General features: G+C 62.5%; 1 protein-coding gene across 7 annotated transcripts in view; it reads right to left on the bottom strand.

The window, feature by feature from the left end:
• The window catches only part of INF2 (inverted formin 2), a 30,326-nt gene continuing 5,992 nt past the window's right edge, over positions 1-24,334 (bottom strand). The window contains exons 1-23 of one of the 7 annotated variants that reach the window (XM_033191090.1): positions 19,963-20,158; positions 17,768-18,167; positions 16,199-16,314; positions 15,965-16,124; positions 15,460-15,493; positions 13,239-13,380; positions 12,382-12,523; positions 11,479-12,180; positions 10,900-11,051; positions 10,755-10,816; positions 10,097-10,199; positions 9,774-9,859; positions 9,289-9,389; positions 8,486-8,556; positions 8,305-8,412; positions 7,779-7,849; positions 6,921-7,041; positions 6,482-6,646; positions 6,164-6,266; positions 5,862-6,023; positions 4,607-5,260; positions 4,123-4,179; positions 1-815 (exon numbers count right to left, since the gene is read on the bottom strand). In XM_033191090.1, the coding sequence (XP_033046981.1) occupies positions 4,124-4,179; positions 4,607-5,260; positions 5,862-6,023; positions 6,164-6,266; positions 6,482-6,646; positions 6,921-7,041; positions 7,779-7,849; positions 8,305-8,412; positions 8,486-8,556; positions 9,289-9,389; positions 9,774-9,859; positions 10,097-10,199; positions 10,755-10,816; positions 10,900-11,051; positions 11,479-12,180; positions 12,382-12,523; positions 13,239-13,380; positions 15,460-15,493; positions 15,965-16,124; positions 16,199-16,314; positions 17,768-18,167; positions 19,963-20,049 (3,798 nt within the window). In that variant the 5' untranslated portion in view covers positions 20,050-20,158 and the 3' untranslated portion in view covers positions 1-815; position 4,123. Of the gene's footprint in view, positions 816-4,122; positions 4,183-4,606; positions 5,261-5,861; positions 6,024-6,163; positions 6,272-6,481; positions 6,647-6,920; positions 7,042-7,778; positions 7,850-8,304; positions 8,413-8,485; positions 8,557-9,288; positions 9,390-9,773; positions 9,860-10,096; positions 10,200-10,754; positions 10,817-10,899; positions 11,052-11,478; positions 12,181-12,381; positions 12,524-13,238; positions 13,381-14,587; positions 15,494-15,964; positions 16,125-16,198; positions 16,315-17,767; positions 18,168-19,962; positions 20,161-24,334 lie in introns of those variants that run through there. The other 6 variants (XM_033191089.1, XR_004432228.1, XM_033191092.1 and 3 more) reach the window with 6 other exon arrangements.

Consider the following 24,334-nt stretch of genomic DNA (forward strand, 5'->3'; position numbering starts at 1 on the left):
CCGGGCTAGGTCTGCTTTTTATTGGCCACACGTCCAGCTTCCAGCCTCAGGGCACACACCTGGCAGGCGGCAGGCTCGGGCAGGCTGCCCTCACTGGGTAGGCAGTGAGGGGGCAGAGGCTGCTGGGTGTCACCCTGCAGCCCCTCAGGTGGACCTGTATTGTCCCCAGGGCCTGCCCGTCCTGGGCAGCTGGCACTGGGAGGGGTTTTCTGTTGATGTGATGGCCAAGTTTCAGCTGCAGGACAGAGGCCTGGTGGTGGCAGCAAATGCAGAACGCTCCCCACTCCAACTTCAGGGGCTGGACATGCTGGGATGGGGGCCAGACCCCACGGGAGGGGACCCTGGCCTGCCATGGCACTGCCCGCCAGCCTACCCCTGCCCAGGGCCCCCAACTCAGCCACCTCCAAGTAGTAAAGACTCGCAAAGCATTGCGTTTTGATTAAACCCTGCTGGGCTGAAGGGCAGGCAGAGCTGTGGTAGACACTGGCAGGACGCAGCCCCCACGACTGGCCCTTGGCAGGCTGCACCGGGTGCATGCGGGTGTGGGCCAGGGTCGCCTTTAGGAAGCAGGTAGGAGGCTGGCGCGTGCAGGCAGTCCAGGAGGGCACTAGGCCTGGCAGGGTACTGGTGCCTGTCGGGGTCCCAGCCACAACACCCAAAGAAGGCTCCGGGAGGGCCCCGGCTGGGTAAGGCACGGACTTTTGGTTTCCGGGGCCCAGTCCCAGCCTGGCCCCCAGAAGAGCCTCTCTTGGCAGAATGGCAGCATGTCCTGTGGCCTGGGTTCTCTCACTTGGCCTTGGGCCTGGGCCTGAGGCCTGTAAGGAGAGAAAAGAAATGACATTATTAGGAGCAGCTTTGCTGGGTACAATACCAGGCGCCCGCTTCTGGGTCCCCAGGTCCCTGAACCCTCATCACCACTGTCCAGCGGGTTGTGCCATGCATCTCAGGTCCACTCTGACCCCAGGCTCTTTCTCTGGAGCAGCACAACTTATCTAGGTGTAAGATGCCGGGATGGCCTGGCCAGGCTGGGTTTTGGCAAGGTGTGGCGGCCTGAGCCTGTGTCCTCTCTGCTGAGATGGGGAGTCTCTGTGGCCTGTTCCCCACCCCATGTCTCAGACCCAGGCTGCACTCTGTCGTTACTCATTACTCCCCACTGCCACCACCTGCAGCCCTCCATCGCTTCCACATTGGGCCCCAAGCCCCACACGAGGACACCAGCAGCGCTTTCTCCAGCGGGCTGCTGAGGGTGCTCAGCCCTGGCCCAACAGCTCCTGCCACCCAGATGGCCCCAGAGATGGCCCCACAGCCCTCCTGCCCCCAACGCCCTCTTCGCTCTCTGGTCCAGGAGCCCTCGGTGGCCCTTGTCTGAGTGCCACCCCCATTGCCACCACAGTGCCGGGTGATGTCCCAGCTCCCCAGTGGGACAGCCCAGGCGGGGTTTGAGAACCACTACTCTAAAGAGACAGAGGAAGACAACAAAAACTGCCCAAAATGATCACTCAGAGGGGGATCTCAGCACCATTCCCCACTCAGGGAACCCGGAGAAATGGCCAAGACCAAGGTCTGGGCAGGGATGGGGGGGATCAGCAAGTCTGGGGTGAGCTGGGAAGACGGGCTTGTGACAAAGATGGGAAGTGCTCAGGGGCTGTGGGTCAAGGGCCCCGGCTGGTCTCCATCAAATGCACGACAATGGCAGTGATGGATTACGGCACATTCGAAACTCACGTGATGGAAAAAGGGAGGGGAGAAGGGAGCACTCGGAGGAGGGCGGCAAACACAGAACCACGCTGCAGCTGTTTATTCCGCATGTCACCACAGGTGCTTATTAACTAGACAGCACGGTGTTCGTGCAGTGGAGGTTCAGAGACCACCCCCGTAGCCGTGGTCAGCACTGCTGCCACGAACATCCCCACCCAGCTGGGGAGGACATGGCATCCCTTGGGGTAGAACTCCTGCCCCAAAACTCAACCTGGACCTACTTGGGGGGAGCAATCAGGCAAACCCAAAGTGAAGGTGTCTTCCAGAACGTCAATGTCATACAAGACAAAAAGGGGCAGGAATGTTCTCGAACAAGACACTGAAGCTCTATGACAACCAAACACAGCGTGTGATTCTGGATACAATCTTGTTTGCGAAAACAACAAAGCAACAACTATTAAAGGAATTACTGGGACAAGTGGCACATCCGCACCGGGACTGGGTATTAGAAGCACGTGGACATGCAGCACAGCCTGCCTGGTGGGGACTGGGGAAGACGGCTATGCTCTCAGGTGTCTATGGGCGAGGTTAGGGGTCCAGTGCCATGATGTTTATAAGAAACTCTCCAATGGCTCAGTTGGAGAGGGGCAATGTAGCAAAATGGTCACAATTTTGGTATTTTTGGCAAATGGTTGTAATTTCGGGGAGAAGGTGTTGTTCATTCTGATCTCCATGCAATTTCCTGTGGTGTTGAAGATTTTCTAAATAAAAAGTTGGGGGCTGGACACGGTGGCTCACGCCTGTAATCCCAGCACTTTGGGAGGCCGAGGCGGGTGGATCACCTGATGTCAGGAGTTTGAGACCAGTCTGGCCCACATGCTGAAACCCCGTCTCTGCTAAAAATATAAAAAATTAGCCAGCCGTGGTGGCACGTGCCTGTGGTCCCAGTTACTCAGGAGGCTGAGGCAGGAGAATCACTTGAACCTGGAAGGTGCAGGGTGCAGTGAGCTGAGATCACCACTGCACTCCAGTCTGGGCAACAGAGTGAGACTGTCTTGAAAAAACAAATAAATAAAAATAAATTAAAAATAAAAAGTTGGGGAGAGAAGAGAACGATTCCTTCCTCCTGCCCTCAGCTGCCTGTGTGGCAGGAGCTGGGGTGGGTGGAGGCTAAGCACGTACAGAAGGTTCAGGAGAGAACCGGGTGGAGCATGGAGCTGGCACTGGGCACGTCCATCTTTCACTGGACCACTGTCAGATGTGGCCGCCCGCCCCAAGCCTGCATGCTCCACTGTTCCTCACACTCAGGGACAGCAAGTCCAAGTTCCAGCCTCTAAGGGAGATGCCAGCACCTTTCTAAAAATACATGTGGGTGCTTCACACCAGAGAGCCACACTCGGAAGATGGCCCTAGAAGCAAAAGCTGGACTCCAGGGTGAAGGCCGTGCCCCCACAGTGAGGACAAACTGTCTGGAGAAGCTTCTCTGGGCTCATGACCGCTCTTGCTTCTGACGGGCACCATCAGACCTCACATGTCTTAAGCCTAAGCCCCAGGCCCAGCGGTCACAGCATATCTGCAATGCACGGACGCTGGGTTCGCTCTGAGCAAGGCTGGAGGTGCTGGAAGACGGGCTCACAGAGCTCACGAGCGGCCAGGCTGGACCTTCTGGTTCTCTGCTCTAGCTCCTCCTCCACCCAGCGCAGACTGGTCTGTCTAGCTGGGTGCATCGGCCTCTCCAGCCCTGCGGACGGACCTGGCTGACTGACCCTTGGCTGGGGGCCCCCCAGAAGACGCCGTGTGCCGGGGGTAATCTGCATCTCCACAGACCCACCCACGGCCTCGGGGTAGAAGGATACTGTCCAGTAGGGGGGGGGGCTGCAGTGTGCTTGTCCCTGGCAGCATCTGCCCTTGGGACTGTCCCTGTCTCCTCACAAACTTCCTGGGGACATGCCCCAGCAGGGCCCACCCCATCGACACACTCAGAGTGAAGATATCCCTCCACTGACAGACAGAGCAGGAGAGCCACAGGGTTACTGGGACTGCAGTGAGGGCCAGGACAGCAGACAGGAGCAACCTCAGCCTGTCCTGCCAGCCAGGAGGTCCCGCCCACGCCCCGGATCCTGCTCACTAAGGGAGCCCGACTAGTCCTGCCACCTGCCCTCCCGAGGCCTGCATGCCCAGAACCAGCGCTGAGGTTTTGTCTTGCCTGCGGAAGGCACCAGGTGAGCAGGTAACCTGCGGAGAGGGAGGGGACAAAGGGGGGAGCCCACCACCAGGGCCGCAGGAGAGGCGAGGCCACACGGATGCACCATGCGGGCTGGAGAGAAGGCAGGTTAGTGTCCCGGAGGGGTTTGGGCAGCAAGCTCTGGCCCCACTGCCCTGCAGCTGCTGTTAGCCCCCACGGAGCACCGGCTGCGTACATACCTTACTGGATCACACACAGTTTCTTTGTTTTATTATCATCAGAATCAGGGGGAACCTCTGCTTTCAAATAAAAGAAATGCACTCAATGGCTTATCACACAGGAGCAACCCTGACTCAGAGCGGGTAGGGCTGGGGGGCCCGGGACAGCCATGCCAACACTCTCCGAGGGCTGCCCGGTTCTCTGGCCACTGAGCTGCATGGCAACCACTAGCCTGGGACCTGGTGCCCAGGGTCCGCCCCTTACTCCCTAACGGAGGTGGCGTGAAGGTGGGAATTAGCGGGTTGGAGAAACAGTTGCATGGGCCACGGCAGCCCAGAAAGCCACCCCCCGGTGGACGCGCTACTGCCTCCTCTCCCGCGCCGCGCCCAAGTCACCTGTCCTGGGTGCTGCTGGAACTTGCAGTGCCCAGTGGGGAAGGGGAGGGACCGGCTGGGTGCCAGCGCCCTGGCATGGGAAGGTACCCAGGGCCCCTCCCTGAGTTACCTTCCTGGCTCCTGGAGGGACGCTTCTTCCGTCGCTTGCCAGTCCCCTTTGAGGCCCGGCCCCGGGCCCTGGGGAGTGTGCCCGACCCCGAGGAGTCAGTCACCGCATCCTCGGAGAAAGACTTGTCCAGGGATGTGTCTAGCGCGGACTCTGGGGCTGTATCCTCCTCGTCCTCGTCCCCATCCTCACCCGGACCTGCCGCAGGGGGTCTGGCACCACGGCTGTGGACTACGTCCTCTGGCCCCTCGCTTGTGCTGTCGGCCTCGGCCTGGAGGACGCCCAGCAAGGACGTGGGATCCTTGGCATCTTGGCTTGAACTTCCAGCTGCAGGGGGCTTGTTGCCGGAGAACTTGAGGGGCTTCAGGGCCTGAGCATCTCCCAGAGTCACTGGCCAGGCCCCCTCCAAGGGTTGGGGGCCCTGGGCATCCTCGGTGGTTAGGACGTCGCTGGCATCCTCATACCAGGAAGAACGCCTCTCCAGGGGCGGGGGACCACCCTCCTCCGACTGCTCCAGGGTGGGCTGAGGGCAGGGGGTCACGGCGTCTACAAGGTCCCAGCCCCGGGACTCGCTGGCCATTGTAGCATCAAGGTCGGGCTTAGAGGTGGGACAGTGTGTGCCGCCCACGGGGTCTCCTGCAGAGTTACTAGTGGCCACTGGATGGAGGGACACGCCAGTGAAGGGCAGGCACCCTGCCCCGGAGCCAGCCCAAGCGCAGCCTCCTCCATCCTGCTGTCTGCCTCAACGCCCTGCAAAGCCTCCTCCCCAGGAAGCCTCCTCTGATGTCTCAGAGCAGGACCTGGCCTCAGCGTCCTTGGTCTGTCTACACTGTGGCAGGGCGGGGGACACTGGGCCACACCATCCCCAGCACCCTGAGGCAGCCACCCCAGGAATGGGGTCCTCCCACCAGGGCCTTGCCGCCTGCCTTTCCTGCCACCTCTAGCACCCTCAGCCCAGGGGCATCTGTCAGTGGGCCTGGCCTCATCTCTTAGGCGCCCAGCAGGCTGGGCCGCTACTTCAGCACTAGGGGCAGGGCCCGTTGTTACAGTGGAGGAGTTGGAGTGAGTGGAGGGAGGGATGAGGGATGAGAGCTGAGCAGCCACCACCTGCCCCCTTGGCTGTCCCTACTCTTAGGGGCCTCCAGGGCGGTCCAGGGAGAGGAGAGGGCTTTCCAGTGAAGTCAGGAGGGCTTCCTAGAGGCACAGGGTAGGGACAGTGGCAAGGGGACCATGAGGAGGCAGTGGGAGAGGGTCTTACCAGGCTCTGTGGCTCTTGGGGGATCCATGGAGGCCACCTTGCTGCCCCCGTCGGTGTCCCCACGGCCCCGGGCTGTCTTCCGCAGCTGGAAGCCCTTCCTGATGTCGGCCAGCAGGGCATCGATGACACACACCTCCTCCTGCTTCCCGGGCCCCTTCCTGACTGAGGAGCGTGGGACACTCAGAGAGCCGCACGGGGACCCTGGAGCCCACCTAGAGGGCTGGGGGTCATGGGGAGGCTGGAGCACAGGCAAGGATCCTGGAGCTGCCCCGTCCCTGCCCAGCCGGCCGGCCCAGCCTCACCAGGCTTCCCATCCTCTCCCCGAGGCCGCCGCGCCTCCTCCTCCGCCAGCTGCTGCTTCCTCCTCTCTGCCTTCGCCGCCTGCTCCTTCCGGTCCTTGTTCTCCTGCACTGGCAGATGTGGCCCCGTCACCCCAGCGTGGCACCCCTCAGGGGCTCCGTGGGCCTGGGCGTCACCCTCCCTGAGCCTCAGCAGCGCAAGGCCCACATGGCTGCGTCCACCCGACGAAGGGTGCCTCTGCCCTTCCTGCTGGAGGAAGGTCAGGGGCCTCAGGACCCCACTCTAGCCAGACAGGCTGTGCCCTGCCAGGCTGCCCCCACCTTCAGGGCACGGAGGAAGAGGTCCCGGAAGGCCTTCATGGTGCCAAACGTGTCCTCCAGGGACAGCTGCCGGGCGTCCTCACACAGGTAGTCGGCCAGCTCCCGCTGCTTCTGCTCAATGGCTTCAAACAGCTCGTCCAGTGCCCGGAAGGCCGAGATGCTGGCCTGGGGGTAAGGGCACGTGATGGTCCTGTGAGAGCCCCACGTGGGCACCACCTAGGGTTAGGCCCTGGGTTGCAGGAGGGTGGTGGCCACAGGGACAGGCCCTGAGGACAGTGGTCTCTGAGAAGGAGCAGGGGCCTGTACCCTGACTGTGTACACCTGGGGAACCTCGGTCCCCAGGATCCACCCTGGAGCCAGGAGACAGCACAGCCACTCGCCCGGCTCGCTTGATCAGGGCAGCCTCTCCTGCCAGCCCCAGGCCCAGGTGCCCACTTGCCTGGAGGCGCTCAGTGTACTGCTCCTGGACCTCGGCCACCGAGGCGGACACCTTCCGCTCAGTCTCCAGAAGCTTCTTCAGGTTGGAGCTGGCCTCTGAGCGGATGATCTCCAGGTTGATCCTGAAAGGTGAGGAGGGCCAGGCAGAGACAGCAACAGCTGATGTCAGCCTTGCTGGGACAGGGGAGCCCCTCCCCTGCACAAGTCCTGGTGCCCCACTGTGCACACTGCAGGCTGCACTCTGAGGCCCCACGTGCAGTGTTGGGGTTGAGTGCCTGTTCCAGCCGGCCCTCAGCCCTCTGTGGGCATCTGAGCGGGGACCCTAATGGTCAGCCTGTCCTACTGGCCTAGCTCTCCCCAAGGCTGAGCAGCTCCTGGGCCAGAGAACCTTCCAGGGCAGGTGGAGCCCGGGAAGGACCCTGTGCTAGGGGCCCGGACTGTGTAGTGGGGTGGCCCAGGCTGCCCTCCTGCCTGGGTTGTGTGACCCAGGAGGTGACACTGCTTTCCTGGGCCTCTTTTTCCTCATCTATACGATGAGGGAGGCCCAAGCCTGCTCGCGGCTGTGGTGAAGGTTCAACTCGTGAAGGGGCTGTATTAGACCTGCCCCTGGTGTGACCCTGACCTGGCCAGCCCTTGCCCCCTCTAGGCCTGTTTCCTCACTTAAGTCAGAAGGGGATAGACCATGGCAGACACGGTCCTGTCCCAGAAGGAAAGTGTTCTATTGGGCAGGGCTCCTAAGGGCGCCGGGGCCGTGCTGCCGCTGTGAGACTCAGTCCTGGCGGGTAGCCACCTCACTGGCTGGGGACAGAAGTCAGGCCCCCGCCTGGCTGAGGGGTGTGGGCTGGCGGGAGCTGCCTACCCTGCTGCTTGCGAGGGCTGCTCCAGGTCCCGGGGCAGCTGCAGGAGGTCGGGGTGGCTCTTTTCCGCTTCCTGCAATGGGACACGTCCAGTGAGATCCACTGTGGCCACACTCTCCGCCTGGGGATGCCCCTGTTCCCACTCCCCCAGCTCTAACCCTTCGCAATTAAGGTCCAGAAAACCCCCAGCACTCCAGACCCTCAAATCTTTCCCTCGGGCCTGGCTATGACTTTGTGATGTTTCTGCTTTTCCTAGGGACTGTCCCCTCAGACCAGGGGTAGGTATCCTGGGGAGGGACGAGGCTCATTCAGGGGAGCCAGTGCTGCAGGAAGGAAGGGGTGCTGGGAGGGATGGGGGCACGGCTCTGACTGAGGCTGCTGGCTCTAGATGGGGTCCTGAGACAGGGAGACCGGCAGCCTGAGTGGTGGGCACAGGGGGGTATGGCCTCTACACCTCTACACTGCAGGTCCGGGGGGACTTGAAGCCCTGCCATCGTGCCCCCACTGGTGCCTGCCACCTCAGCCCACCTCCAGCACGTGGTGCAGCAGCGTCACACGGTTCTGCTGGGACTTGGTCTCTGTGAGCTTCAGCAACGTGCTGATCTTGAAGCCGTCAGCATCACCGGTGTGGCTGCCCTGGGAGAGGCCGGGAGTGAGTCTTGCAAGCCCCAGGCAGGCCAGGTGGGATGGGGAGCTGCCCCTGACTTACGTAGTTGAGGAAGTTCCCAATTCTCAGGATCAGCTGGCAGAAGATGGGCAGCTGGCGGCTGGTGAGCAGGCCTGCAGGGGCAGCCAGGGCTGGAGAAGGGCTCTTGGTTTGGAGCCCCCAGACGCCCTGGCGGTGGGGTGTGGTCCTGCTTGCCAGTGCCCCTGCACTCCCTGGCTCCTCCCCAGGCTCAGCCCAGCACCGTAAGGGACACAGGACAGGGCCTGGGGACTGCAAACCCTCCACCGATGGGAGTGGACACCTACAGTGTGCCTGACAGATGTGAACTGTGCCTCACTGGTCCGTACCTGTCCCTCTCCCTGCCCAGTGGCTGTGGCAGGTCTCCGAGGATCCCCTTTCAGAGATGGTATCTGCGTGTGTGCACTTGTGTCTGTACATGTATGTGAGAGTGTGTGTGTGGGGGGCGTGTACGTGTGTCTGTCTGTCCTGTGTGCATGTGTGTGACTGCTCGTGAGCTTGTGTGTGTGCACGTGCCCGAGAGTGGCGGTGTGCTTGTGGGCACGTGCCCGAGAGTGGTGGTGTGCATGTGTGTGCACGTGTCCGAGAGTGGTGGTGGGCATGCATGTGTGCACGTGCCTGAGAGTGGTGGTGGGCATGCATGTGTCTGTGCGTCCAGCAGGTGTGTGCACCAAGGTGGTGGCAGCAGGGTGGTTTTTGGAGTGGTGAAGGCTGGCACCCTTGGGTGCTCTTAGCAGCCATTATGATACTGGCGGTAGCAGGGGCCCCGAGCAGGCCTCCGGCTCTAGTTCGGAGGCCTGTCCCTCCTGCACACGTGCCCCACTCACTTTCGCAGGCGGCCAGCACCAGCTGGGCCTTGGGCCGCACCATGTCCAGCACGGCGGCCGCGCCCTCACACAGCAGCATGCACTCGATTCGCAGCTGGTAGCTGGGGATGGTACAGACAGGGATCAGTGGCCTGAATACCCCCCCTGTCCCTGCCAGAGGGGCACTCAGCACAGGGCTCTGGCTTGGGTGGTGGGCAAAGGGAGGGAGTTTCCACTGCCTGCCCCGTCCAACAGGCACCCTCCTGGGCCTGCGCAGAGCGGGAACCAGTTGCTCCAGAGGCCTTGAGCCTCACACTTTGAGGGGAAGGACTGGGGGTGAGCTTCTAAACTGATGTTTAGAAGCCCGACAGCTGCAACGCCGCTCCTGGAGCCCGGGGCAGCCATTGGCACAGCCCCTTCTCCACCCTGGTTGGGCCCTGCTCCCTATTCTTGCTCTCCTCCCACCTAGGGCCCAGGCCCTGGGGTCTGAGGGCAGCTGTGCTCACCAGGGAATGGCCAGCAGGAGGAGGTAGAAGTGGTCGGCGTTGGCCAGCTTGGCTCGCTCCTCTGTGAATGCCCGCAGGTTCTCAATCTGCCAGGAGGAGGATGGCGTGTGGGATCCCCCACACCAGCTTCCCGTCCTCCCGGACTGCCCGCTGGGCTCAGCCCCTCCAGTCCCATCACAGCTCCCTGTGGCTCACGGTTCACGGCAGAGGTGGGGCTGGGATGCCTCCCTTCTCTGTCTCCCTCCTGGGAGGAGCCCCGGGGACAGCCTCTCCCTTGGTTGGTGGCACTAACTGGGGGCAGGGGGTGGGGGTGGTCCTCTCACCTCGTGCTTCTCTGGAAGGAGCTTAAGGAGCTGTTTGAGAACCTCCACATCAAACTTGGTGGTATCGCCAGCCCGGATCATAGCAGCGACCTCCTCGTTGGAGCTGGAGCAGGGAGAGGACCGGGCAGGGGCGGGTGAACCATGAGTCAACCCCACCCAGCCTCTTTGGGACCCTGCCTGGCAGGGTCTCCCCACGCAGTCATGGGGTGGCCAGGGCAGGTGGGACACCGGGCGGTCCAGTTGTCTGCCCATGGTCATGCGGTGAAGGGGACCCAGACTGACTCCTACCCTTGCTCTCCCTCCATGGGCCCTGCTCAGGAGATGTAGGGTGGGTCAGTCCAGCTAGCTCCCTCGGGCCAGTGCTGGACACCGCAGCAGGAAAGGACTGGGGGCTGAGAGTCAGGGCCCAGGTCCTTGCCCTGGTTTAGCCACTGCTTGTCTGTGGCCTTGTGGGGAGGTCCCAGCGCTCCCTCCCCAGGAGCCTGGACAACCCCTAGCTGGGGCAGCATGGGGCTATTACCCGCCCACTATCCTGCCCAGGGGATGCAGTATGCACTTCCCATGGTGGCCTGCAGAGGGCACCGCTGGGCCCAAGTCGGGAGGCTCAGGTGGAGGTGAGGCTCTGTGGCCTGGGATGGGGGCCACCTCTGTCACTCACCACTTAAATTGCTTCAGGAAGATGTTGAGGTTCAGGCTCTTCTTGGCATCAAGAAAAGTGATCTGGAAAACCCCCCACCCAACAGGCTGGTACCAGAGGGTGACCTGGCAGGTGGCCCCGGTCTGAGTCCCCACCCCGTCCCCACCTCCTTGGGCTCCTTCCTGGCTGGTGCGGCTGCTGTGGTGGGCTCCTTGGGCTTGGCTGCAGGGAAGGAGAAGAGCTGCTCGATGCTGGAGAAGTCAGGCTCCACAGTCTCGGCATCAGGGCTGCTCAGGGACGCCCACATAGAGTTGTGCTCTGTTGGGTGGGCACATGGCCAGTGAGGCTCTTGCAGCCCCGGGGCCTGGTGATCCAGCAGGCAAGGACTGGAGCCTCCCAGAGGGTCTGAAGGATGACCTGCCTGGGGCCCAGCGGGTCTGGCATACAGCAGGCACCCTACTTCCCTACCTGAGGACCTGTAGCCGGGCCCCAGGGCACCATGGCACCCCAGACACACTGGCTCACGGAAGCAAGTGTAAGGGGATCCTCAGAGGTAGCCCCCGCCCTGCTCCTCCCCCGTCCCCACCTCAACCACAGGCGCCGAGCCCAGAGCAAGGGCCAGGCTGCCCTGGCCATGCACGGGCAGGACACGCACACAAGTTCCATGTGCCACCTGCCCCTCTCCCCAGCAGAGACCAGCCCCTGTCCTAGGGGAAGCTTCTCTTGGGGGTCTGGGGACCCTCACCACGTGCCACGTTGGATGGCAGCTTCTGCCAGTTCAGTTTCTTCATGCGCAGTGTGGGTGGGTTCACCCGCCGATGTCTGGGGACCCAGGCGGAGCCCAAGCTGTGGTCCACCTGGGACACGATGACCTCCTCCACGCCTCCCGCCACAGGGGGGCGGCAGGTGCAGGGCAGCAGTGGAGGTGGGGGTGGAGGAGGGCCCCAGCCCATACCAGGCAGCAGGGGTGGGGGTGGGGGCAGGCATCCCATGCCCGGGAGTGGTGGAGGTGGTGGGGGCAGGAACTTACAGGAGCTTGTCAGGGGTGGTGATAGAGGAGGTGCTGGGGGGGCTGTGGTCCCCAGGCCTGGCAGGGGTGGAGGTGGGGGTGGAGGAGGAGGGGGAGGGGGCTCAGCACTGGAACCAGGGAGCAGGGGGGTGGGTGGGGGAAGAGGGGACGCCTGCTGCTCCAGGGTTCTCGGCTGTGAAAGTTTCAGGACGCTGTCACTCTGGGTGTGGTCTGCGGGCTCACAGGCAGCAGCTGCTGCTGGCTGCTGGCCCTCCACGCTGGGCTTGGGGGTTGTAGTGTTTTGCGGGGAGCTGCCCCTCTGGTTCTGGCCTAGGTTGGCCTGGACGCTTTTATGGGCCTTGACCAGGGGGCTTGGTCTGGGTCGCCCCTTGACAGACAGAAGCCGCTCAACCACTTCCTCCAGGGTGCATTCCTGGGCTGCAGTAGGGGATGTCCAGGGTCAAGGGAGAAGGGAGTGGGGGAGGGAGGGATGGGGGCTTGAGGAGGAGGCAGGAAAAAGCGGCCACCTCCCCTAGGCAGAGGATGGGTTGGGGCCAAGGGCAGGCCCCCTCCCCCGTGGTCTAAGACCCCAGTGTCTGCCCACCAGGCTGTGCCTACACCCCTGCCCCACCCCCTCACCATCGCTGGCCAGGAGCACGGCCCGGTTCACCAGGCTCTCCAGGGCCTCCCAGAGCAGCTGGCTGGAGCGGAGGCTGGGCTCCAGGTGCAGGAGGCCTTGCAGCACTGACAGGAGCTGGGCGGACACCGGGGAGCAGCTCACCTGGACGGGCAAGTGTGGGGTGCGGGTCAGCAGCCGGCCCCTCCCTGGTGGACTGAGAACGGTTGGCCCATCTGCCAGGGCATCCAGCCCCATCACCCCCTCTATTCCTACGGATCCCTAGAGATGAGAGCCTCAGTGACGGTGGTACTGGTGACATGTGGGACTGTCCTGTGCATTATGGGATGTTAAACAGAACCCCTGCTCTCAACCTACTCAATGCCAGTAGCACCCCCTGCCTAGTCATGGCAGCCAAAGATGTCTTCAGATGTTGCCAGATGCCACCTGGGGACACAACTGCCCCCAGATGAGAGCCGCCAGGTTCAGGGAATGAGGGGAGGGCCTGAGTTTGACGGGAATTCAGCCTCTTAGCGCCTCACCAGGCCCTGAGGCCTCTGAATCCCACCTGATGGGGACTGGGTAGCTGGGGCCCAGGACAGTACAGCCGGCTGTGGGCCGTGCTGGTCTTTGGAGCCCCGTCCTTCTGGGTCCTGAGGCCCTGGCTTTGCCCCCAGGCTGCCCACTCTAGGCACCAGCTCCCTTTCCAACCCCTGGCCCCTTGCTGCTCCCTGGAGTCTCACCCCCGAGCTGGCGCCACGGCCAGGTCACAGCAGGGTCTGACCAGGGCAGGGAGGACCGTTCCAGGCCCAGCCTCTGGACCCCAGGGCCACAGCCTGCAATGGAGGGTTGCCCTCCGGTCCTCCAGCCCCCAGCCCACCTTGTGGAACAGGGAGGCAAAGACTTCCTGGTGGCTGCTCATGTCGATCCCACCAGAGACTCGCAGCAGCTCCTCCTCGTCCTCAGCCTTGGCCTCCTCGAAGGCCTCCAGCTGGATCAGCAGGTCGGCATCCTCCAGGTCTCTGTGTGGGAGATGCCCGGTGGGCTGAGCCTGCTACTGCTACCACCAACACGTAGACGGGGCAGCCCGGGTTGGCGCCAGTGTACCAGGCCTGCTCAGCCCACCCGGGACTCTGAGCCAGCTCGTGGCCAGCTGTGGCTGACATGTGGCCCACATAGCCAGGGAGGGCGGGCTAAGAGTGGCAGCTCCCAGGTCAGTGCCTTGCGCCCTGACAGGCTGCCCCCAGGTCACCGGGCAGCCGCATGCCCCTGGGGAAGGGGAAGGGCGAGCATTCCCACTCCCGTCGAGTAACATGCACTAAGGCCTGGGGAGGTGGCACACAAGGGAACCGGGCCGTGACCTTGGGGGAGGGAAGGCCCTCCTCTGGGCGCTGTGTGGCCACAGTGAAGACCGCACCTGAGGTGGGTTCACAGGGCTGCATGGATACAGGAGGGGCGGGGCTCTGGCCTGAGCAGGAGGGACCTTCGTGTTCACTGGGCCTAGGACTTGCCAGTCATCTCAGTCTGGTCAATGAGCAGAGCCCTCTGCAGGCAGAGCCGGCCCCCTTCAGCCCACACTGGCAGGGCACAGGCACTCATGCGGGCAAACTTTCCCTGAGGCCATTTCTTTTTTTTTTTTTTGAGACGGAGTCTCACTCTGTCACCCACACTGGAGTGCAGTGGTACGATCTCGGCTCACTGCAACCTCCTGGGATCCACCGATTCTCCCTCAGCCTCTTAAGTAGCTGGGATTGCATGCACATGCCACCACGCCTGGCTAATTTTTATACTTTTAGTAGAGATGGGGTTTCACCATGTTGGCCAGGCTGGTCTCAAACCCCTGACCTCAGGTGATCTGCCCATCTTGGCCTCCCAAAGTGCTGGGATTATAGGTGTGAGCCACTGCGCCTGGCTCCTGAGGCCATTTCAACACAAGGCGTTCTAGCCCTGGGCTCCTCCAAGCTGACTCCCCTGAGTACAGTCCTGACTGAGGCCTGGGATAGAGCTTCCCAGCTAGTGGGTTCCCAGCAGGGCTGCAAGATTTAGCAAATGAAACTACAGAGTACCTGTTCAATTTGGATTTCAGACAAACAACGAATAACTTTTGGCATAAGTACATCCCATGCAACATCTGGGATATATTTACACTAAAACTTTGTCTGTTGTGTATTGAAAACTGAATGAACTTCATGTCCCATACAGTACCTGGCAACCCTAGTTTCTTTTTTTAAAAAAATTTATTTTAGACTCGGGGTACATGTGCATGTTTGCCACATAGTACACTGTGTCACGTAGGGGACTGGCCTTCTAGGGCAGTGGTCCCCAGCCTTTCCGGCACCAGGGACTGGTTTTGTGGAAGACAATTTTTCCATAGACTGGGGTGACGGGAATGGTTTAGGGATAAAACTGTTCCACCCCCGATCATCAGGCATTAGATTGTCATGAGGAGCATGGATCCCTCATGTGCATGCGCAGTGAGAGGAGCCTGGATCCCTCATGTGCATGCGCAGTGAGAATGGAATGCGGTGCTGATCTGACGGGAGGTGGAGCTCAGGCGGGAACGCCCGCCCACCGCTCACTTTCTGCTGCGTGGCCCGGTTCCGACAAGACATGTACCGGTCCGCAGCCGGAGGGTGGGGCCCTCGTTCTAGTGGGCCTGACACCGAGTAGCAATGAACGCTGTGCCCTGTAGGTAGTTTTCAGCTCTCGCTCCCGGGGCCCATGTGCCTGTCTCCATCCTGCATCCACGTGAATCACCCTGTAGTTCCCTCTTATTGGCATTTCATTTTCTGTTTCTGGGTTGGTTCACTTAGGATCATGGCCTCTAGCTCCATCCACGGTGTGCAAAGGATATGAGCTCATTCTGTCCTTTCTATGGCTGCTGCAACCCTAGTTTCTGTGGGCAGCTGCCAGGGACAGTGAGCTGGATTCTAGCCTGAGACCTGGCTTCTGGCTGGACCCCCTGGCGTTACTCCGGGGGAGCCACCTCCCTGCCATCTGGAGATGCTGCTTAGGTGAGGTGGCTGGGATCCAAAGGGCAGGTGGGCCTGGTCCTGGGAGCAGTAGGGGCAGCCGGCAGGACCGCCACAGTGGGGACTCACCGCAGGCGAGCTAGGACGTCCAGCAGCTGCAGCCCTGCGAAGGGATGGACAGGGTCAGAGGGTTTGGAGGCCACACCCCACCATCCCCAGTTCACTTCTGCCACCCAGAGCACCCGGCCTGCTCTGCTGTAGTCATGGGACACCAGAGACCTGAGGCTCCAGAGGGGAGACATGAGGGGAGACATCGTGCTGGACACACAGTGATGCTTACTCAGGGCTCACTGCCAGAACAGGTAGGGCTGGAACCAGGTCTCAGGCCCCCTGTCCCGCTCCACTGCCTGCCCAGCCTCATAACTGAGAACAGTCCAGGGTTGACCCCCAGGCGTTCTGAGGCCCATGTCCATCGAAGGGGCAGGTGGTGGCAGGCCCGAGACGGTGGCTTCCTCTGGGGCCCTGGGCCGGGGCAGGTTTTGTGGTGCTCCCACCTCCCCAGGTGGATGCAGCATGGGATGCACTGGCCAAGAGGCAAGCAGGAGCAGGCATGCAGCCCAGGGCAGGTGCTTACCAATAAACTCATTCCGCAGCTGGGTGCGCGTGCGCAGGTCCTCGGGGCCCAGGATGACGGCGTTGACCACGCTGAGCAGGGTGACTACGTAAGGCACGTTGTCGCTGCCGGAGAGCTCGTTCATGACAATGCTGAAGCGGTACTGCTGGCTGCACACCGTCTGCGGGGAGGGCGGGGTCAGGGCACACCCAGGCAGGGAGCCCCACGTGCCCAGGCCCGGGCCCTGCCGCCCACCTTGTAGTGGTCCAGGGCGTCCAGGGTCAGTGCATGGCCCTCGGGAGAGTAGATGCACAGGGCGGCCAGCAGCTCAAACACCTGCTTCTTCACCATCACGTTGGATGTGTCCAGGGCTGCCAGGGTGGAGTGGGCAGGCTCAGCAGGGCCAGTGCACCCTTTCCTATGCCTGTGCAGCTGGGCTCAGGGCTGGGGCTCTGGGCCTGGCAGGCAGACGCCAGGGGGTGCCGGGCACTTGTCCGTGGCCCACCGCAGTGCTGAACAAAGGGCTGGGACCCAACGAGCTGCCCACTCCTCGGTGTCCTGACTCTGCTCCTGGACCACAGGGCCAGGCCCTGCAGGGAAGGGCTTGGAGGCAGCCGCCCCATCCTGTCACTGGCTCTGGGCCCAGGTTTTCTCCCAATGCAGCACTTACTGTGTTTATGGCAGCCATAACCTCATTCCTATGAACCCCTGCCCCCCACCCCATCCCTGGAGCTGTGAAAGTTCTGGGGGTGTCTCTCATCTGACCCTGCGGAGAACAATTCACAAAAGACTCCATCGAGGGGCCCTGCCAGGCCCAGGCTGGGGAGACAGGCTGAGAGTGGCTGGCCCCTGCACCTGCCTCTGTCCCCTGGGTCCAACGGAAGCGAGCTGCCTCTGGCTTGCTTGCCCGCACAGGTACCTGCTGCCCCCATGGGCCCCGCCCCGCCCATCACTGCCCACCCTAGCTCATCCCCATGGGCTCCGCCCCGCCCATCACTGCCCACCCTAGCTCATCCCCATGGGCCCCACCCCGCCCATCACTGCCCACCCTAGCTCATCCCCATGGGCCCCGCCCCACCCATCACTGCCCACCCTAGCTCCTCCCCAAGCATCGGGAGCAGCCATGGAGCGACACAGCAAGGGGTTCTCTCAAGGGGCCAGGACTAACTTTGGGCACAGGCTGGGGAGACTTCCTGGAGGAGGGGAAAGGGAGCTGGGGCTTAAGGGCTTAGCGCAGGACCTTGGAGGACACAAAGGCAGAAAACATGAGCAGAGGCAGAGACAAGAGGCCTGCCTGCTGGGGACGAGGTCCCTGGGTGCTGGAGTAGGGGACAGGGCAGGGAGGGAGGCGCTGGGGAAGGCGCTGGGAGGTGGAGGGTGACACCATCAGTAGATGTGGACCAGACCTGAAGGGCTCTGTCTGGGCTGAGGCTGAAGGGCTTGGAGCCAGGCAGGTGTATGTAGGAGCCACTTGGGTGGATTTGCATCTCTAACTCAGGTGACTCCTGCCACCGAGGTGTGGACAAGGACAGAGAGGCCAGAGGGTGGGAGCCAGCACAGGATGGGGAGGATGGGTGGAGCAGAGCCACAGAACACAGGGGGGCACAAGGGGACCGCTGGTGCAGCAGTGCGGGGACTGGGGTGACCTGGAAGCCTCAGACTAGGAGTGAATGTGGATATTTTTCCTGAGCCCAGGAAGCCAGTCCTCCTCCAGGAAGCCCTCCTTGCCTGTCTGGCTGCCTTCCTCCTGGTGGGTCTCCAGGCTGAAGCCTCATACCAGGTCCCTAGAGTCCGCCTGGGCGGCCCTCCCGCACTGCGGCTCACCCTGGGAGAGCTGGCGCACGTAGCCCTGGTTGCTGAGGATGTACTCGATGCCCTGCCGCGAGTTCATGACGGCACGCACGCAGCTAACGCAGGTGAGCTGCAGCAGGGCATCCGAGATGCGTGCCACGCCGCGGCCCGACAGCCGCGCCAGCGCCTCGAGCAGCAGGTCCAGGCCGCTCTGCTCCAGGAATTGCACCATCCAGCTGCCGTCGCTGCCCTCCAGGCGCTTGCGCAGGCCGGAGTAGTTGACCACAGAGGGCATCTGGAGCAGCCGGATGCACAGCTCAGGGTCCGCGCTCTCCAGGTTGGCCTCTGTGGGGTCCGAGTCCTGTGGCCCCAGCTTCTCCTTCAGCGCTGCCCACTTGCGCTGTGCACCCTCCTTCACCGACATCTTGCCGAGCTGCGGGCAGAGGGCAGGGAGCCGTCAGCGGGGAGGGATGGGGGCTGTCCTCCTGGCCACCAGTGCAGATGAGCCACTTCCCTCAGCCTCAGTTTCTCTGCTGCAATTCCTGCTCACGTGCCATGCTGAGGGTTAGGAGTAGCTCTGTGTCCCCCACTATATCATAGGCTTCCCTATACTCATCCCTGACCGAATTTTGGCAACTGAGGTAGCAGGCAGGAAGGGCCCCACTGCACGCATGTGGACCCCCAGGCTCAGGGCTAGGAGGGGAGGAGCCAGCTCAGAAACCTGCACCGCAATTCCGAGGCCAGCACAGCCCCAGGGACTTGACAGGACCGGATGAGCTTGGGAAGGACTGGGGGGAGTGGGAGGCTCCACTGGCTGGAACACTACCCGTGGTCATGACGCAACAAAATGGCGCATCTGAGGCTCCCTTATCTCACCCCAGGGCACTTCCCCCGCCCCAGTGGACAATATGGACAGGGAGATTCCAAACCTCAGGCACTGCCTGGGCTGCCCACAGCGTCAAGAGTGTGGCTGGGGAGGAGAGGCGGCTCCCGGGTCTCCCCTGGGCCTCAGTCTACCCATCTGTGTGTGGGTGGGGGGCTCACACCAACAGGAAGACGGAGACCCCTGGCACTCAGGGTTTTACCAGAATTCAGTCGCAACAGGTCTGACTTCAGCCCTGGGAACACCCTGGTAACAGGCCCAGCCCAGAAGAGCCCCAACACGTGCCTTTCCCCAAAACAGAACAGCAGGACAGGCGGTTGCACCTCTGACATCAGCTCCACACCACCACATCTCCCCAGCTGCTGTCCCCAACCACAGACCCTGGGAACTGGCCTCGAAGGTCAGGGGCATCCCAGGCCCTCCTGCAACCATGTATGGCTCAGATCTTATATTTAGCGTCTGAGAAGGGCTGTGTGGAGCCTCGGGGAGGGAGCTCGGGGGCCGGGCCTGGCAGGCACACGCTCTGAGCCTCCACCCTGGCCCAGCACTCTCCACCCTGGCCCTTGGCTTCCTACCGCCTCCAAGGCAGGCACTTTATACCTCCTGCAACAGGTGGGGAACTGGAGACAGCTGGGTCCCAGAGAAGCTGGGTCTGTGCGCAGTCCCTCACCTGGGCACGGCTGGGCTGTGACTGGAGGTCCCACATGGCTTTGCTTCAAGCGCTGCGCAGCCTGGTAAGTCAGGGGACCCCCGGCTGAGGGGCATTTGAGGTCACAGAAGCCAAGCAGGGTTGAGAACCCAAGCGCCTGCCTCCCCAGATGGCTCTGGCCCCAGCCCTGCTGCTGTCCTCACCACTGGAGGCCCCATTCCTCCCCTCCTGCCTTGGGACAGTGTCCTGGAGCACCTGCCCTTGAGGTCTCAGGCCCACTCCCCAGCCTGGCCCACAACCAAGCCTGGTGTTTCCGGCAGTCCAGCCCCTACTCCCCGCACCGCCCCTCAGCCCTCCGCCTGTTCAACTGCCCAGGGGGGCCAGCGGGTTCCTTCCAGGAGGCAGCCTGACAGGTGTAAGCCAGAGCTCTGGTCTGCGTGTCCCCAGCTCGGGCCCTCACCAGCAGATCTGGGCCCAGTCACTCATCCTGCCTGGGTCTCAGTTTCCTCCTCCGCACCTCCAGCATCAGGCTGCCAGGAGCATCCTGAGAGGCTGTCCTTGGGATGCCCCTCCTTCCGGCAGGGGGTCCTGGTCTGGGCACTGTACAGCAGAGAGCCCGGAGCCCCCGGCCCACTGTGGTTTTAAGCCGTCCTCCCAGGCCCGGCCCTCTTGGTCACCCAGTGGCTGTCCACTCACCCAGATGCGCAGGACCTTCCGGCCGCCTCTGCCCACCCACTCTGGGCCCTGCCCTGGGCTGCTCCTTACGCTCCCCTGGCTTCTCATCGCTGCGGACCGCTGAGCTGCCAGAGCCACCTGGGTCCCCGATGCCCCTCCTGGTAGCAGTAGGGGTGGCTCCCACGACCATGAAGAGCCAGGCAGCCGAGCCTCTGCACATATTCCCACCCACCTCGGCCGCTGCTGCCTAAAGAGGCCCCAGAACTGACCCTCCTTTCCTCCCCCGCTTCCATTGGCCGGAGTCTCCTTGGCACAGGCTGAGTGGACGGAGTTATGAACTCTCCCAGGCCCGGCCCCTGGCATCCAGAGTGCCCTCTCCAGCCAAGAGCCCCAGGGGTCCCTCCACGCAAAAAATCCTGACCTTTTAGAGACAAGCAGTGCCCCTGCGAGCCACCGTGCCCCAGGCCCCAGGGTGTCCCTGGACTCGAAAGTGCTCCCTGACCTGAGTACTGCCCCTCTTGGCACTGCCCAGTGCTCCTTGCCCTGTGCAAGTCCCTGAAAGACCCCAGTCAAGAGGAGCCCCCTTGGTCAGTGGGGTGGAGCCACGGTGGGAAGAAACTGGCCCTCCTGCCCATCAGCTTTCCATACCCCGGTGCCTGGGTGCCCAGCTCTGTGTCTGAGCTGCCCCAGTTGACTGTGGCCCACCGGGTGCTGTCTGGGGGCAGTGAGTGTAGCAGGGCCTTGCTGGGCTACCGCCTAGCATAGACAGGGTTCCAGCTGAGGACCCGGAGGATGAGGCCAGAGCTGCTTTCCTCCTTCTGTGATGCCACCAAGGCTGCCCGATCTCATCCGGGCCCCCCAGTCTCTATGATGGGGAATGTTCCAACTGCTTTTCAGCATGAGGCTGAACCTGCAAACACACCACGGCCAGACCATATATGCAGCACTCTGATCCGCAATCTGGCCACTGGCCCCAAACGGCCGGGACCTCGTTAATAACTGACAGCTTCTGTGATTTTTGTCCCATCTCATAGGAGCCCGACTTCCAGCCAGCAACCTCTCTCAGGGCATCCCCGAGCCTTCCCTTTGTCTATAAAAAGCTTTCTATGTATAGAGTGAAATATCCATATGAGAAAACCATGAGGCTTCCCACTGCCCCGCCCGCCTGAGTATCTGCTAAACGCGGGTGGCAGTGGCCGACTCCCTGCTACAGCGAGCTCTGCACAAACAGCCTTGCCTGTTTTTCCTGGGGGGTGGTGTCCACTTCTGCAAGGATTCCAGAAGGAATCCACAGTGTACTGATCTCAGGGGCACAGGGCTACGGGGAACAATACCCTGGAAGGTGCCAGTGCCAACTGAGAAGGGCAGGGGGCGGGAGTCTCATTGCTGAGCTGTGTGTCCCGGGGCAGGCTACCCTTCCCCGTTCTCCATCTGGAAAGTGGGTTGGCGGGGCCACCAGTGCAGGAATGTGTCCTCAGAGCTCCCCAGCCCCGGCTGTAGGGCGTGGCCACCTCCCCACAGGCACAGGAATTTGCGTTCTTCGCCATCTTTTTTACAGCCGACACCAACTCCGGCTGAGGCAGGGCAGGACCATCCAGGCCCTGCAGGGCCCAGTACCCATGGCTCCGGCCAGACCCCACACCTCAGACAGCAAAAGGGTCAGGACACCAAGAAGGGGTGTCCCATCCACCCCACCCCCCCAGTCCACCAGCATCAATGGAACTGCACAGGGCAGGGTCTTCTGCAGACGAAGACTCTGAGGTCTGAGGGGCTCACCCCACCCATGCTAGTGGGACGTCACCATGGTTCTCCAGCACTAGTGTGGGGCTTCCAGAGGACAGGGCTATGCCTCTCCCCTCAGACTCCAGCTCCTGCAGGCAGGGTCCCCCTCTGGGCCCGGGCCTGGCCAGCCTGGTGTGGTGATGCCAGCACCTCCATCCGAATGCCTACACGCTAGGGCAGCTGCACTGACTCTCGGGAAGCTGCTGGGCCACTGCCCCGCCTGGCAGTCAGCAGTCAAGCTGAGTGTGTGGTGTGGGTGGGGACAGGGACATCGCTGGCCCTCACTAGACCTGAGGCCATGTGCCCAGCTCCTGCAGTGCAGACAGAAAACCAGAGCCAGGGAGTGTGGGCTCTTGAGGCAGGCCCAGCCCCGAGCTGTGGAGAGTAGCTGGGGGCTCCTGCATGGGCCCATGACCCTGAGTAGCACACGGGCTGGGGTTAGGGTATCCAGGCCTGAATCCCAGCACATGAGGGACCTGAGCCAGCCCCTGAAGCCCCCAGGCCTCGGCTCCCTCACTTGCCTCCCAGGAACCAGGCGAGGAGGGCCTTCCACAGCACCGTGGTGGTGGGGGGGTCCTATGCCCTCAGCCAGCACCAACGGGCCTGGAGGCCCCACTGTGACATGTTCTGAGTCTGCCTGGGACAGCCCCCTCCTGTGTGAAGGCCCCACTGGTAGGGAAGGGAGAGGTCTGCCTGAATCCAGGCTTCCCATGAGGAACAGGCCAAGCCCTGAGCCGGACAGCCCTGGGGAGGCAGGTACTGCCTTCTGTGCCTGGGACCAAGGGGCTCTGGGGATCTGAAGCAGAGGCGGGGGTGGGGCAGGCACCGGCTGGGCACATGAGCGCCTGTGGGGGCCACTGCCTGGGAGCGGGCAGGCAGCTGCAGTGTGGCCCTTCTGGCACTGGCACAGGGATGGATGCTTCTGGGCCCTGAGCCAGTGCGGGTGGTGGGGGTGCAGGGAGGGAACTTGTCTTCCATGGGGTGGGCGGCCAGAACGGCAGGAGAGGATTCCGGAACTAGGAGGCAGGGGCTGCCACACTGTATTTTTAGCTCCTCCAAGAGCCCAAATTTTTCCACTGCTTGGCAACCCATGGATCTCCAGAACTGCACACGTTCCTGGCAGCACCCCGGGGTTCTGGGCAGCCCAGGCCCTGCAGGGCGGTGGAGGCACCTGGAGCTGAGCCTGTCCTACCATGACCCCCATTTCCCTCCCTCCCACTCAGACTACCAGCTCCTTTGAACCTCCAGCATGTGTCACCTTCCCCACCCGGCCAACGGCCCCTTGAGGGACCTCCACTGACCTGGTGGCTCACCGACTGCCTCAAGGCAGGCGAGGATGGGGGTCCACCCGTTGCCACCTGTCCAGGGGCATGGGGCGCACTGGGCCTCAGTGAGGGCTGATTGTGTCCTCACTGCCCCTGGCCCATCGCACACCCAAGAAGCACTCTAGCCCTCATGCTGCCTGCAGTCCCCAAGATCTGGATGCAGCGTGAGACTCCTGCCTCCAAAGCCCTCCAAGATCTTGAACTCTGCTTGTTGTGCAAAGAGGGCCCCCTGGGCCACTGTGGGGACCCACAGCAGGACAGAAGGGCCCCCTGGGAGTGGACAGGTAGAAAAGTGCTCTCAGTAGTGTCATGACCAGAAGACAAAGATGGGAAGCAGGCCACATGGTGACGGAGTTCAATCACATGGTGTGTGCGATGCCACCAGGACACCTGCCCAATCACTAACCAAAGCTGCATCTAGGATGAATACGGTTGTTTGCTACTGAGGAAGAAAGCAAGCAAAATGATCAAAAGACAGCAGCAACATCTCCCAGAGGGAAGCTGGGCTCAGAGCGGTGGCAGCCCCTGCTTGGGTCACCCAGGGAGAGAGCTGGGAGCCAGGAGTCCTTCATGGCACTCTGGCAAGTGTTGGTGGAGGTGGCTGGGGGTCCGGGCTGGCCAGCACTGAATGCCAGGGGACACCACTGGTCCGGGAGCCAGGCTACAGCTGGGCTCTCTGTGTCCCCAGGATCTGGGGCAGACAATGGGCCTGGGGGAGGTACGTCTTCCTGGGTTAGGAACAGAGCCCTGTGGAAGCCACAGGGAGGAGGGTGGCTCTGTCTGTAGGAGGGGTGGGGGGATGCAGCAAACAGGAAATGCCCCAGCTCACTGGGAGGAGGGCTCACTGGGAGTAGGGCCGGCAAGTACAGCCCAGGCAAGGGAGGACAGGAAGGGCGGCGGCCCCACACCAGGAAGCCAGGCTCTCGCTTCCACCTGCACTGAGGGTGTGCAGGGCCTGGGTGGGCAGGTGGCTCCCCAGTCACCTTCTCTAGGCCACAGTGTCTCCACTGCACAAAGAGCAGGGCCAACGGGGTGCTCCCTGAGGGCCTGGTCACCTGTGGCATTCCCGGGGATCTGGGCTGGAGTCTGGGGGCCCAGGGAGAGGCGTGGGGGGACCAGCGGCTGCACTGGAAGTACTTCCTGAGTCTGTCTGAAGGCCTGCCAGCACCTACTATGGCTGTGGCTGGGAGTGACGTGTGCAGATCTGTGGTTAAGGACTGGGGAGGGCACAGGGCCTGATCAGGCCCTGCAGGTGGCATGAGCCCAGGGGTGGCCTATTGCAGGCC

This window comes from Trachypithecus francoisi, unplaced genomic scaffold (assembly GCF_009764315.1).
Source record: "Trachypithecus francoisi isolate TF-2019V2 unplaced genomic scaffold, Tfra_2.0 Lachesis_group3, whole genome shotgun sequence".
Classification (NCBI taxonomy): Eukaryota; Metazoa; Chordata; class Mammalia; order Primates; family Cercopithecidae; genus Trachypithecus; species Trachypithecus francoisi.